A 16,009-nucleotide genomic window follows, 5' to 3' on the forward strand; every position below is an offset into this window, starting at 1 on the left:
GACTCTGTTTTCAATAGAAGATTGGACCAGATGGTCTCCTGAGGTCCTTTCCAGCCTAAATTTTTCCATGGTTCTGTGAACTACCCTATCTCTGTTACTCCAGCTAATACAGAGAAATGGAATAGGCAGGCTGTGGTACTGCTAGTAATTTGCAGAGAATAATAGTCCTGACTCCTGTAATTTGATCCATTCTTCAAAGTGAAGCAACTGCACTGTCTGAAGAAAGAAATGGGAGGGGAAGGCAGTCAGGAGAAACTGAGCTTTTCAGAGGACATGAGGAACAGCTGGAATGGTGGGGAATGGAACTGAAGAGTTGAAGAAAGCTAAGGCAAAAAGGGGGTAAGTAACTGTGGTGGTTTGACCCTGGCTGAAGGCCAGATGCCCACCCAAGTCGCTCTGTCACTCCCCTTTTCAGCTGGACAAGGGAGAAAATATATATTGAGAGGCTTAGGAGTCAAGGACAGGGAGAGATCATTCCCCAATGAACAGCATGGGCAAACCAGACTCAAAATGGAATAAAAAAGCCATCTAATTTATTACACACACACATGCACGCACAGAAACCAGAGTAAGGATAATGAGGAGTAAAGCCAGATCTTAAACCACCTCCCCCCACCTCTCCCTTCTGTGCAAACTCAACTTTACTCGTGGTTTCTCTCCCATCTTCCCCCCCCGAGATGTCACAGGGATGCGGAAATGGAGGTTTCAGTCAGTTCCTCATGAGTTGGTTTCCTTCTTACCCTGGAGGGGGGAGGCATTCCTCACACTCTTCCCCTGCTCCAGTGTGGGGTCCTGCTTATGGGAGACAGTCCTCCATGAAATTCTCCAATGCGAGTCTTTTCCCACGGAGCTCCAGCTCTTCATCAGCTGCCCCGGCATGGGTCATTGCTATGGGGTGCAGTCATATATCATAGAATGTCTCTCAGTCTCTCAGGCCCAGACTGCTCCAGCCTGGTCCTCCACGAAGTCACAAGACCCCCAGCAAACCTACTCTGGCGTGCACCTCTCTATCTGTCTCTCTCCCCGTCCATGAGCTGCAAGTGCTGGCAGAGGCTTGCTCCAACATGGGTCACGGTGTCTTCCATATGTGTCCACCCGCTCCAGCATGGGATCTCTCCACAGGCTGCATGTGGGATCTCTGCTCCCCATCATCTTCCATGGGCTGTGGGGCTATACCTCTCCTCTGGCTCCTGGAGTGTGTCTTCTCACTTTCTTCTCAGGTGGCAAAAAGTGGCCACTTGTGGTACATCCCAAAGCCAGTTGGCATTGGCTCTGTTGAACGTGGGGGAATCTTAAGGGGCTACTTAGTACAGGGGCTACTGTACCATGTTCACTCCTGTAGCCCTTCTACTACCAAAACCTTTCCATACAAACTCATCCTTAGATTTTTCTGGATCCTTCCTTTAGTTGACTACTTCAACTGTCAACAAAATTTCTGTCTTAAGATGTTTTCTTCACTTTAGTGTATAAATGAAATTGAGGGCATCTCTGAAATGTCACTGCCATGTCTTGTGTGATGTGTACAGTATGTCAGATTTCCAAATCATATTGTAAAGTGCAATTGTCACAAATTGTCACAAGCCTGAATGTGTGCTTTAGTGTGACATTAGTTCGTTCAGAACAATTATTACTGCTGCCAATACCTGTTTTTATATAGTTCTTGGGTATCTGCAGAAGACAACCACTTTATAGAGAAGGTTTAATACTTAGCCCTGGTTTAGGATGGGGAACACTGGTGTCGAGTAGGGAAGTTCCTTGCCCGTAGTCGCTCACAGAATCAGTGGCAGAGCTAGGGTTGGAATCTGCATCTTTGTTAAGCAATTATTTAATGATGGGTTCTTAAAAGTAGTGTAGTACTGGGAGGACAGATGATGCTTTGGATTAAATACAACTAATATTTTCTTTTTAATAAGAACATTGCATAAATGATGAAAAAAATTGTCTCAATATGTGGAATTGTCTCTATCCAGATTTTTATTATCCCTACTAAAGAAAATAGATTGTTTTCTGCCACTGTGGGTTTAGCCAGATGTAAGCCCTATTGGACAGATTGCATGGTATGGGTGATTAATGATATAGGCCATGGGTGATTAGCCAAGTGTGTAATGAGGTCCATAGCTTCCAGTGTGTTACAGAAATGCCATTGATCAATCAGTACAAGCACACAGTCTGTAGCGCCTTCTGCAAAGTTAATTTAGACTAGTGGGGAGAAGTGGTGTGGCCCTGAAGAACTGCTGCAGTGCTACCACAGATGTGCTTATTTTTAGAGAAGGCTTAAATTTAATCTATGGATTTGAAGGTTATATTTTTTCTTCTGTATCTTTCTTACTGTGATTGCAGGCATCTCCCTACCCCCTTTTTTTCTTGCAGAATAAATCCGAAAGACTTAATATGCGTGTGATAAATTTGGGAGATTGTATTTCTACATGTGCTTGAAAAAAGTGTTTCTTATCCCAGCATGCAAGGGAGGGAGGCAGAATATCTTGATGAATGCTGACAAACAGCATGCTGTTTCATAAAATGTTACTGGATCAAGCTGTCAGATGTCAAAGACTCTATCTGCATCAGTTTTAGCAGAATATAGTTTTTTTATATAAAATCAGCGCTGGTTAAATACCATTTCAGAGCATGCTGAAAATACATAACATGTTCATGACTTCCGTGTCACATTTTTAATGCAGTAATTCTGCTATAGGAATGACTTATTTTTATGCTATGTCCTAAATAGTCACCAGCATCACTGCTGAGGTTATCTAAATTCAGATTGTAGATCAGAGGGTTTTTTTTTTCCTAAAGCAATAATATGAGGTCATTAATTTGCCTATTGTTACTACTCTATTAAATTTTCTGTAAACATCTCTCTAATTTACAGGTAGTAGCTCAATTCCAAATTTCTTTCGCATCATGAAGAGACAGTTTACTGAAACGGAGTGGGGTGTAATCAAGTCTATGAGTAGTGAGTGGATGCAGCTAGATATGTTTCATCGACACTGGGTAATACTTGGGGTTTTTTTTCCTATTTAAAGTCTAGAGTGCTATAACTGCATGTTCTTTTCTGATATGTTTTGTTATTATTTTCATTATGGTAAAATTCTGTACTTTTTATAGTTACGTGTTCATGTGGAGATAACATTTTAAATGGGTTTATATTTCAGTGATTGTCTAATGTCAGAATAGCTTTGAGAACCATAATACAGCTGACATTTCTAGAAAGATTTATGACTAGCTTTAAACACATACCCAGAAAACGGTAAAGGGTTCATGTCTGTATGTGCCACTAGGTAATTCCACTTGCGTGTTCATTATGACACAGCAAGTTAGGCTAGGTATTAACAATGATAATAACTTTTTCTCTTGATAATTGCATCAGTCTGCCCTCACATTTGCAGTAGTATAAATCTTCGATTTATTGTATGTCGACCAATTTGTCTACAGTGTCTGCTCAGAAGCAGTGTTTCTATGAAACAGTTTGAAAACTCAGAATAAAATACATTTATTCTGTCTTTTAGGCCTTAAAGGAAAGCTTCTTAAAAGCTGTAGGAGTTGGAATTGGCTTTAACCTGCAAAGAATTGAATTTAATGTGTCCCCATTGCAACTGGAAATAGGGAAGGTGTATAAGGAGACAGAAATGCTTCTGGATGGAGAAAAAGAAGACTGGACATTTGAGGTAAGAAATATTCAAATTATTTTTTTTTCAATGCGATTGGGACAAACAGTCCCAATGCCCAATGGTTTCATTTCAAATTTGATTTTTTTTTATTTTCATTTTCACACCTTTATTCTGTATAATCACATTGCACATAATATGAACCAAACTTTGGACAGAAAACTGCAGCATTGTAAAATTGTTTCGATGATTGCAAAACCACCCCTGCAATACCTTCATTATAATGCCTTTTTATTTTTTCTGTTCCTGTGGTATATTTCTTGCACCCTATGAAGTTCATCCTAGGCTGTGCAGGAAGTTCACTGAAGCATATTCAGCCCCAACTTTTGAACAGCATCTAAGTTCTTCATTAGCTGGTCTAGATTGGAACTAAAGATTAACTAACCCCATTAGTTAAAGTTAAATGTTGGAAACGGAGGTGTCTTCAGCTCCTTTGGTTTCTTGTCCATACTGGTAGAAAATTTTTTGGAGGGTTTGGAGCTACAGTGTGCAGATTGGCTGCTGTCCCTGGGAATGGAGAGATGCAAAAAAACTTTCAATTAAACCTTAGCTTGGGCTCATGCTTGTCTGAGTGTTGTGGTTTGGGTTTTTGTTTGTTTTCCTTCTTGAACATGATCACTATCACATAATGTTGTTTAAAGCTTGCAGAGAGAAAGAACTGATAAGGACATGGCTTGGTTTTAGACTTGGTAGTGTGAATGGTTGGACTAGAAGATCTTAAGAGTCTTTTCCAACCTAAATGATTTTATGATTCTATACAATGATCTCAAAAATTATTTTTTATCAGCCCTCATACTGCTATAGCAGTGCTCTCTTGGAATTATGGCAAAATTATGGCAAAAGAAAGTCTTATGAAATACTGTGACACATCTTGTAATACAACACCTTCTCTATTAATGATAACAGTGTAACATTGCCAAGGAAGCATCTACCTTGTTCAACTGATTTCTGAAACTTCTAGTTTTAGTTGTGATCGTTGTGTTTTGTGTTGGGTTTTTTGGGGGTTTTTTGGTGGATTTTTTTGTTTGTTTGTTTGTTTTTTAATTTTTCCAGTTGGGCACTGGCACAGGCTCCCCAGGGCAGTGGTCACAGCACTGAGCTTGACTGAGTTCAGGAAGCATCTGGAAGATGCCCTCAGTCTCATGCTCTGACTTGGTTGGCCCTGTGTGGAGCCAGGAGTTGGACTCAATGATCCTTCCAACCTTCCTATACCTTCCAACTCAGGGTATTCTGTGATTCTATAATCTTTGACATGCCTGTGATTGCTTGACTAAAGTAGCCCAAAGGTAGTGATGTAGGTAGCTCACTGTATTACTTAAATGCTTTACAATTATTTAATTTTTTTCTTTATTACTTAGTAATTCCTGTTAGAAGCTTAATTTAATTTTTGTCTGAGGATTGTCTTCTCTTCCATGCTTGGCCCCCTGCTTCCCAAGAGCACAGCCTTGTAATGAGGCAGATGTAGTATTTCAAAGAAAGGATTTATGATCAAGTTTAATTTAAATAAAAGCTCAGTTGGGATATAATTTCATTTAATTTTCAATATTTATTAAAATTAAATTGAAAAAAATTGATTAGTCTTTCAGTTACTGATCCCCAGCCAAATAATAAGCATCACTTTACTTTTAGCCTTCTCCCAAGATTTTAGAATTTTACAAAAGACTTTTTTTGGTTACATTATTTGCCCTTGAGCCAAATTCTTGAAACAATTTCTTAACTGAAAACAGTAATTTTGAGAAATCTGGAAGAATCACCCAAGGGAAGTCATTAAGAATCATCTGTAAGACTGCGTATTATTGGTATAGTATTTGTAGACATGTAGCAATGTGTTTGTAACATGTAGCCATAGGACAAGGGGTAACAGTTTTCAACTAGGAAACTGTACATTTAGGTTGGATATTTGGAAAAAGTTCTTCAATATGAGGGTGGTGGATCACTGGAACAGGTTGCCAAGGGAGGTGGTGGAGGCCCCATTTCTGGAGATATTCAAGGTCAGGCTTGACTGGGCTCTGTGTGACCTGATCTACTGAAGGTTCCCTTGCTTACTGCATGGGGGTTGGACTAGATGACCTTTAAAAGCCCCTTCCAACCCTATTCATTCTATGATTTTCCTGGTGTTCCCTGTTGTACTGTGTTTCCTTGAGTGAACTTTTTCTTTCAAATACAAAAAAAAATGCTGATCTCAGTTGTTTTTCAGATCTCCCTATAATTTTATGGTAGGAGATGATCAAAGAGAGAGACAGGCTATTTAAATTCCAATTATCACATACTCTGGATTATTTTATTTCAGTTTTAAAGAGAATCTAATTTACCAAAAAACAAAGAGAAAAATAAAGGAGATTTTACTCATTTAAATCACAGAAAATATTCTGAAATCTCCTTCAGAAAGTACTGTGTAATATGAAAAAAACAACTAAAAAGCATAAAGACTAGAAAAAGATTTACCACCTTGTACTTGTTATGACAAAAAGGTCAAGAAAAATACTAGTGAATCAGAGCAAATCAAAGCTGACGTTTTTCAGACACCCTGTAACTATTCACGTAAAGAGCAAACCCTGTTCATATGGGAGGTAAAATTTTCTGTGAACATTAAAAAAAAATTCTTTTTCTGTTATTTTGATGTAAATACCAAATGAACTACCTTGTTGTGTAGTTGACCAATTGCTGTCTCTTTACCAAGGGCTTACTTTTGGCTGAAGTGTCATTCCCTTCCTCTGCTTGTCATATATTTTTGAGCCTGCATAGAAGGCAGTAGCTCACAGCCTCTTGTTTGATCTTGACAGATTGGTTTAGCTTTAGGCACTTGTTTTCATACAGTACTCTATAGAGATTGCTACTCAGATTCCCTCCAACTGTTTTGGAAGGGGTAAGATAAAAAATAGAGTAAAACTTCATTTAAGAACATAAAATTAGTTTTAAGATGCATCTTCTATGTGTGACAGATGTGCACTGGCTATGTGAGTAACACCTACTTTATTCATGTAGAAGAGGTGAATTTGTTTAGTAGCAATGAAAATTTTACTATCCCACTGAAGGGTAATACAACATTTGAGTCAGTGTTAATTTAGGATAGTGTCATCATTATGATAATGAGCATTATTATGAAGACATTATATATGCTACATTTACTTCCTTGGAAGAAAATACACTTACAGAATGAAGTACTAGTTAATTTTAATAAAAGTGAAAGAAGTTGAACTGTAACAATTATGACAAGTTTTCTAATTTAAAGATATCAGCATAAATTCACAATATATATCTGTAGCAGATCTGATATGTGGAAAAAAATTCTAATTACTGATTTGAAAAATGTTACATGTATTCATGACTCTTTCATTGTCCCAATTTTGTACATTTAATTAGGAAGAGTGGCTGAATAGCACTTACTGGAATTTGTGTTAAGGAAGAATCTTAAATGAAACATAAGACGCTTCAGTTTTGGTCCCTGCCTCAATATTGGGTGCAACTAGTTTATAAAGGAAGCACCCAATTTATCTTAAACCTCACTTGCGGATTAAGAATCACCTGACATCACTGCTGCTATGCAAATAGTTATTTCTTTTATTCACAACACACATTGGCTTGTTTTCCCTATATGTAAACACTTCCAGAATACGAATTTCAAACTGAGATTACTTGGTCAATTTGAAACATATTTAGTAATTAGTGTTGGTGTGCAACTGTAATGGAGTCATTCACCCTCATAAAGAGAAGTTAATCCTCTTGTATTGGCAGGAATAAATAGGAGTGAAAACTTTTACTTCTAAGACTAGCTAATCCAACTGGATTCACAAAGCAATCAGTTCTGCTGGCTGGGAAGGTACAGTTTCCTCATAAGCTGTCTGTTGTTGAGTGAACCCAGAATGATTTGAATCCCAGACACATCCTTCTGCCGAGCCTTTGAAATGAGGTCATTATAAGTGTCAGTGTGCCTGTAGCTTAAACAGCTCTAGTAACACTTTGGTTCTGGGCAGAGAAAAACAGATTTTGATGCATTTTATGTTTTCTGGTTTATCGATAAGAATCTTGACAAAACAAAGGTAAAGGAACTCATAGACTGGTTTGGATGGGAAGGCACCTCAAAGCTCATCTAATTCCAACCCCCTGCCAAGAGCAGGGACACACTGCCAGGGAGGGGGCAGCCACAGCTTCTCTGGGCAGCCTGTGCCAGGGCCTCACCACCCTCACAGGGAAGAATTTCTAACTAATATCTAATCTAAATCTCTGCTGTTCCAGTTTAAAACCCTTAACCCCTTGTCCTATCACTACACTCCCTGATAAACAACCACTCTTCAGCTTTCCTGTAGGCCCCTTCAGGGACTGGAAGGCTGCAAAAAGATCTCCCTGGAGCCTTCTATTCTCTAGACCCAACAAACACAATAGTCTGTCTTCATATGAAGGGGCTTTAGCCCTCTGATCATAGCCCTCCTCTGGACTTACTCCAACAGCTCCATGTCCTTCTTTTCTTGGTGGCCCCAGAGCTGGATACAGTACTGCTGCTTCACTTCAGAGGAATTTCAGTCTAGTTATCTCTCTTTTTATTTAATCATATATTTCCATTCAAGAAGTTGAATTAATTTTATAAGCTGGTATAGAAACATCTCCAGATGAATAGGGAAGCAAGCTGATTTCATTGTTTTTTTATGGTTTCAGTTTGTTTCACTAACTCTACACCTGTAGGTTTTTGCTGGCTACTGGCAGGGGATAGGAAAAAACTTCTCCACGTCTGTAGTTGGTTTGGATTTACATTTCTCTGAAAACAAAGGATATAGTTTGTTATGTTTTATTGTAAGATGCTGAGAATTTTTTTGTGATCACAGAAGACATGTGAAGTAAGTGAGTTGGAACCTTTTGAACTTGGTTATGCATTAGGCAGGGTCTCTGCAGGTGAATGGTCCTTGTTGTCTAAAGAGCCACTGCCTGTTAAAAGCAGGCATTTCTCAGGTTAAAGACTGTTCTCATCAGTCTTTAACCTCTTGGACATGCAAAAAATGAACGAAGGGGGAAAATGAAGTAAAATCAAATGCAGTCATGTTTCCACCTAGAGAAACACAAAACACTGCCACCCCAGAATTACAGAAATTGTTTAGCAGGACGGGACCAAACATCTAATGCTCATAGTCTTTTTGTTTGTAGGAAATAGTAGAAATGTGCATGATGTGTACAAATGGTTAGATTTCATCAAAATCGATATAGTATTCTTTGTGCTTGACTTATTTTGTCTTCTACCCTAGTAAGGAATGGAAAACCTAGTAAAATACTTCATAGTAAGTACACCTACAGCTCTGGCAGTTGTGGGAAATACCACTTACACTGCTGCTTTTTAAGTGATTTTCATGTGCATTAAATATTTCTCCTAATCTAGACAGAATTGAAATAGTCATTTTCTTACTAGTGCTTAACAGAAAGGTAAAACAACATGAGCTTGGTTTCAAGTAGGTGAGAGGAACAAAGTTCACTTCTAAATCTGTCAAGTATGCACAATTTTGGTTCTGAAGAGATCAAAGTAAAAACAGAGCTGTACTCCCACAACATCACCAATCTGCCAAGATACCCACATCTTTGCCAGTGAAGTCCCCCAACCTTACAGTTGTACTGCTGCTACACATGACTAGTGCATCTGCTGTCTTGGCTGAGTTGGGTTGAGTATCTTGGCACTTTTTTTACATACAGGGCTCTTTGGGAATCACAGAAATGGTATCCTTGCAACTGAAATCTTTTAAATCCTATATAGTAGGTGAACTGTAGAGAAGCCTAATGCAGACTGACAGCTGTCATGGTTCAGCCCAAACCAGCACCTGACAATGACGTAGCAGCTTGCTCACTCTTCCCCCAAGATGGGATGGGGAAGACAGTCAGAAAAGAAAGGTAAAACTGGTGCATTGGGATTGGGACAGCAAAGGAAGAGAGAAATAGTAACAATACATTTAAAAGAATATGCAAAGTGGGTGACACAGAATACAATCTGCTCACTGCCTGGAGCGCAATGCCCAACCTGTCCTAAGCAGCAACCCCTTCTCCCCAGGGAGCCCCCCTATATATTGAGCATGACATCATATGGTATGAAATACCCTTTTGGCCAGTTTGGGTCAGCTGTCCTGACCCTCCCAGCAACTTGTGAAAAGTAACTGTATCCCAACCAAAAACCAGGACACAGCATTTTTTAAAAAATCATTTTGTTTAGTTTAAAAGGGGGGAAAAAAGGCAACCAACATCATGTCAGGGGAATTAGGACATCATGATGCTTTCTTTATATTATGTTATAGTGCAGTTAAAGTATTTCTTTCCCAAGGAAGTGGAAATTGTAAGTTCAGTCATACCTCCCAGGAGAATATCCAGACTACTATTGCTGGTTTTCAGATTAGTGGTGACATCTAAACTGCTCATTTTTCTAGACAAAAAGCTTGTTAGCCTTGATTTCCATTGTGGGAAGCTTGTGCAGAAATTATGTGAAAATTTTGGAGAAAGAAACAAAACATTATTTTCCCTACTTTATAAACACTACCCCTCCCCCACATCCCTATATTTTTGGGATATAAACACACACACACACCCCTCAACAGGATTATGACTTGACTAGAGTAGACATTATTCAGAAACTATATAAAAGGGTTTTGTTGGGGGTTTTTTCTGAAGTGAATTGTTTAGGATTAAATGTTAGCCCTTCTAGAGGGAAACACTTAAACAAATCTGCTAAATCAATAAACTATATTGCAGAAAACATTTTTTGATGTAAACTGATGCACGCAGAGCACTGCTTACACTGCCATGTAAGAAATTTGAAGTTGTAATCTTACATGTTGTCTGAAGCTAAGAGGCAGTGCACCATTTGTTTAAGTTTACACTTAGGTTGTTTTTCAAAATACTTCCCCATGGTTCATCTCATTGGAAAGCAGATGGCTTGTGACTTAGAAGGGGCTGGTAAAGGAATGCTGTGGTCACAAACCTGAACGTAAATATCTACAAACGAGTGAGATGATGGTAACCTGTTGTAACCAGCTCTGTGTCTTCATCCTTGAGCTCTGCAACAAACCTGCCAAAAAGGGCTATTGCTTTTTGAATATCATTATTTTAAAATACTTTATGTTCTGCTGTTATTCTGAACCATGTTCTATACATTTATCTAGTCTTTTCTGGAAACAGAATAAAAATAAATAGCTTTTACATTGCCTTTTTTCATCTTTCCTAGGAAACCCGGTTAGATGACCATCATCATGTTGCAGTGGCTCTTGGGAAACAGGAGGGATTTGGACAGAAACCTTCTTCTGTAAGAAATTATGGAATGTTGTCAGGTCTTGGTAACTATTGAACATAAGTTTAGCCTGATGCTGTAGCTAGAAGTGTGTTATTTCATATGTAGGGCCAAGGAGAATGTTTATCTTAGCACAGTATTAATCAGATTGTTACCTCTAGTTCTACAGAACTTGTTTCAGGAAAGGTTTAAGAAGGAGAAATGGTTTCAGAGGACAGCAACGGAAAATCTTGGATCTGGAATGCATGTATTACAGTGTTCAGTGTGTTCATTCAAGAGAGAATTAAGAGATTTCTGTCACAGCCTGCTAGTACTTATGTGGGAAGCATGGTTTTCACAGAAGGAAATTGAGACAGTGAACCAATCTGGACTGCTAAACTAGTACGGCACCTCACCAAGTTGATTTTAGTGGGGGACTGTCAGTGCATGTATCCCAGAGCAGATCCATCTCTCAAACACCATCATGACAGATAACCCTTGAGACAAGCAGCAACAACAACCAACAGATGGGAAGAACAGAAGTGTTAGTCTTCGTTCCATGTGGTCTCTCTGTTGAGAGAAGCAACAAAGCTACTTAAAAGCTTTTCAGGATTATCTTTGTAGTTTAAGAAAGACCAGGATCATGAAAATAGCAATAAAAGTCAAATTTGAAGCAGACTGGCAAGTTGGAGCTGAAATAGCCAGACGATCAGCAAAATGTGACAAATTGCCAGGTTTGTCTGGTGTTTTAGTGGCTCACAAGAAAATGAGTTATTTTCTGTTATTTAGATACAAAGATTCTGCCAGGCTCTAGGAAAAAAAGTAGTATATGAATGGATAAAAAGATGAAAATTGGTAATGCACACCACTATCATATAGTATGAGTTTGTGTTCATGGATAACATGGGGAAACCTCTTAACTTGTATTGGTTAGATTAAAAACAGATATATAAACTACCTGTGAGGATATAGTATGGCAAATCAGCGTTCAAATGCTCTGTAAGAAAATCTATGCATTCTGTTTAACAGGACATGCTTAAGTTCCCAGTGGGATTGCCTATCATCCTTCCTAAAGGAATACTGATAAATGTCAGTCTGAGGTGAAGAGTTGTGCATTATTTTTAAAGACAATTACCTAAGTATTCAACAAAAATCCAGGATTTATAAGTATTGACCTTCATCATCCCTGCCACACACCTTAAAATTATCATAGAAAAAATAGGCATGGTATCAAGAGTTATGATGAAAAGTCTTTGAACCAAGAGAAGTCTCAAAGGCGTACTTGTCCACTGACTAAATTTGTGATGACCTAAACTTCATTAGCACATTTCATTGAAGAAAGGGTAATTTTAGATAGCACAAGTGAGCATTCTGAGACTCCCTAATATGGAAGTGGAAACTTCTGTGCTGTTGCATTGTGCCTTTTCAGGACTCCTTCAAACATAAGTGTGAGTGTGTAGACATTATGCAGTTGCTTCAGGATGTCAGTGATGTTTCTGTTCCCAATCTGCTCTCACAGGAGTAATTCATGGTGTCCTGTTTGCAGAAAGTGTACTTTCAGTGAGCTTCCTTCCCAACCTGATAGCAAGTACCTACAGTTCCCAGGAAAGACCAATCATTACTTTAAAGTACTATAATTTAAATTCTTTAGTGTCAGGAATCTTAACAAAACGTCTGCTAGTGATTGCTGCATGCTTGAAGAGAAAGGGTATTTATCTTCACTCTTACCCAGATCTAGACAGTGATCTGAGGCAGGTCCCGCTGAAAGACGGCTGAGCTTATCGTTCTTAGTAATTCCTGTGTGAGCTATAAAATATCTTTTTGTCTATCACTTGCTAAGTTTCACAGGACTTGTGATTAATTCAGTCAGACCACACTTGTCTTCAGACAAGCATGTGCTGAAGTTCAGACTGGGTCTGTTAACAATCTACTCTGCTCTGAGGCTGAGTTTGTATTTGGTTTGCATCTCTGATGTCACTTGTATGGCTGTAGGCACAGCTCCTGCATCTTTACCTCATCTCCAAAATGCCAGATGAACAGGAATGTCTCAACACCCTGTCACTTCTGTGAGGATATAAAGTGACAGGCCACTCAATTAACTTTTGCTTTCAGTCTGCTTGGGGCAACTTTGACTTTTGCTGTGCTGTTGTAACAAACATGAACCGTTCTGTTGTCTCTCCATTTATTCCTTACAGTAACACAGCTCAAATGCTGAAGCAGAGAATAGACATTTCTGCTCTTTTACCAATTTATTGACCTACATTCCTTGATGTGACAGGAAGAAATAACAAAATGGACCCTAGGTAGGGTCACCTCCAGCAGTTGCATGTCAGCAGGTGCCTAAAGGGACAAATCTCTAAACCCTTTCCAGGAACTCAGTGTGCTGGGGTGCTTCTAAAGTGCCTGTACGTTAATGCACAGAGTATAGGGAATAAACATGATGAGTTAAACATCTGTGTGTAGCTGCAGGGCTGCAGTCTGGTTTAGATCATGGAGACATGGTGGGATGGCTCCCATGGCTGGAGTGTTATGATCATGGGGTACAGGCTCTTCAGGAAAGATATACTGGGAAGATGCAGAGAGGGAGTGGCCATTTATGTGTAACAGCAGCTGAAGTGCATGGAGCTTTGCCTGGGGATGAATGAGGAGCCAGCTGAGAGTTTATGCGTTAGAATTGAAGAGCAGACAGGTTAAGGTGACTTTATAGGGGGTGTCTGCTATATGCCACCTGGTGAGAAAGAACAAATGGATCAGGCCCTTAATAGATGCATATGAGCAGCCTCATGTTCACAAGCCCTGGTCACCATCGGGAACTTTCACCACCCGAGCATCTGCTGGAGGGACAACACAGCAGGATACAAGCAATCCAGGAGGTTCCTGGAGTCCATTGATGACAGCTACCTGTTCCAAATGATAGAGGACCGAATGAGGAATGGTCCTCTGCTGGATCTCCTACTCTCCAACAAGGAGAGGCTTGCTTGGGATGTGAAGGTCAAAGGCAACCGTGTCTGCAGTGAGCATAAGATGGTAGAATTCAGGATCTTGGGGGCATGAAGGAGGGTTTACAACCCTGGATTTGAGGAGAACAGACTTTGGCACCTACTTGGACGAGTCCTGTGGGGTAACTTGCTGCAGTGTGTCCGAAGATGGACAACAGAGTTGGTGAAGGATCTAGAGCACAAGTCTTAGGAGGAGCAGCTGAGGGAACTGGGGTGTTTAGCCTGGAGGAGATATTATTGCTCTCTACAACTGCCTGAAAGGAGGTTGTAGTGAGGTGGGTGTCAGTCTCTCCTCTCAAAGTGAAAAATGATAGTAGAAAACAAAATGTCCTCAAGTTGCATCAGGGGAGGTTTACATTAGATATTAGGAAAAATTATTCACTGAAAAGCTTGTAAATCATTGGAACAGTCTTCCCAGAAAAGTGGTGGAGTCATAGAATCATAGATACATGGACATACTGGAGAGAGTCCTGCAAAGAGCCGAAAATACAATGAAGGGACTGGAACATACCATTCCCCCAGGTTCTATCACTGTTCAGCAGAGAGAGGAGATCGGCACCTGCCCCTTCGCTCCCCCTGATCAGGAAGCCATAGACCACGATGAGGTCTCCCCACAGCATCCTCTTCTCCAGGCTATATAAACCAAGGGACTTCAGCCTCTCCTCATAAGACTTCCCCTCCAGACCCTTCCCCATCCTCGTTTCCCTCCTCTGGACACTCTCCAGTACTTCTGTGTCCCTTTTGTACTGTCGTGCCCAAAACTGCACCCAGTACTCAAGGTAAGGCTGCACCAGCGCAGTGTAGAGTGGGACAATCCCCTCCCTGGACTGGCTGGCCGTGCCTGGGCACCCTGGTGGCTCATGTTTAACTTGCTGTCAACCACAACCCCCAAATCCCTCTCAGCACAGCTGGCCTCCAGTGTCTCATCCCCCAGTCTGGATGTGCAGCCAGGGTTGCCCCTTCCCAGGTGCAGAATCCGGCACTTGCCCTTGTTAAACTTCATGCTGTTGGTGATTGCCCAGCTCTTTAATCTGTCCAATTCAACTCCAGTTAACTCTGGAGGGTCTAAGAGTCAAGTTTGCCCTGCCCAATAGAAGCTTCCACATACTCTAGGTGGAGATAGAATCCCATAGTGCATTTGAAGAACATGTTGAGGAAAAGAATCTGCATTATCCCTGCTTCAGGCAAAGGTAAACCCATTTGTGGTACTAGTTTTGCTCAGGGACCTAGTTGCACTTGGTGGCTGATGAGGAAAAATTGTGTACCCCAAGGGGATCTAATTTGGGGTGAGAATATCCAATATAGCCAATAAATGAGACATTGTATGATGTTAATTGTTAAATAACTCTGCTATTGTATAGTATCACTGCTGCAATTTGCTATATGCTGTATCAAGGCTAAATTAGAGACATTGACATTGGTCTCAACTGGAATATTTTCTTTCTTCAGTAAGCAATGTATCCTTTAAAACAGACAGGGAATATCATGTAATACTAATATGTGTTTTCCTTAGGTATGTTCCATGGAGCCTAACCAACCACAGTTTACATTATTGACTTTTGAAGACTTAGTTGCATCTGGTATTCCAGTCACACCTGAGGATACTGCGTGTTGGGATAATTTTTGTTCTAAGCAGGAGAGTCCAGTGAAACAGAATTCACATTCAAGACAAGAATGCTTATAAGAAAAAGAAGACTGTCAGAGTTCTTACGCTGTTACTTTACATAATTCAAAGCCTGGGAATAAGTGCATATGAGTAAATGAAAGATGTTTTTCTTTATTTAAACAGTCTGGGGTTTACTTTTTTTAAAAATTTGTATTCTTTATCAGTGCCAGGGCCCCACCACCCTCATAGTAAAGAATTTTTTCTTAACATCTAATCTAAACCTGCCCTCTTTCAGCTTGAAACCGTTGCCCCTTGTCCTATCACTGCACTCCCTGATGAACAGTCCCGCTCCCACTTTCATGTAGCACCCCTTTAAGTATTGGTACACTGCAAATAGGTCTTTCTGGAGCCTTCTCTTCTCCAGGCTCAACAAGCCCAGCTCTCTCAGCCTGTCTTCATAGGAGAAGTGCTCCAGCCCCCTGTTCATCTTCGTGGCCTCCTCTGG

The 16,009-nt window shown here is 40.1% G+C and overlaps 1 protein-coding gene across 1 annotated transcript in view; it reads left to right on the top strand.

The window, feature by feature from the left end:
* The window catches only part of AASDHPPT (aminoadipate-semialdehyde dehydrogenase-phosphopantetheinyl transferase), a 36,363-nt gene extending 20,712 nt beyond the window's left edge, over positions 1 to 15,651 (top strand). The window contains exons 3-6 of the mRNA XM_084265243.1: positions 2,873 to 2,994; positions 3,510 to 3,668; positions 10,858 to 10,935; positions 15,412 to 15,651. Coding sequence (XP_084121369.1) covers positions 2,873 to 2,994; positions 3,510 to 3,668; positions 10,858 to 10,935; positions 15,412 to 15,582 — 530 coding nt within the window. The 3' untranslated portion in view covers positions 15,583 to 15,651. The remainder of the gene's footprint in view (positions 1 to 2,872; positions 2,995 to 3,509; positions 3,669 to 10,857; positions 10,936 to 15,411) is intronic.
* Positions 15,652 to 16,009: the final 358 nt, after the last annotated feature.

The sequence above is a fragment of the Gallinula chloropus genome (assembly GCF_964237585.1).
Source record: "Gallinula chloropus genome assembly, chromosome: 1".
Classification (NCBI taxonomy): domain Eukaryota; kingdom Metazoa; phylum Chordata; class Aves; order Gruiformes; family Rallidae; genus Gallinula; species Gallinula chloropus.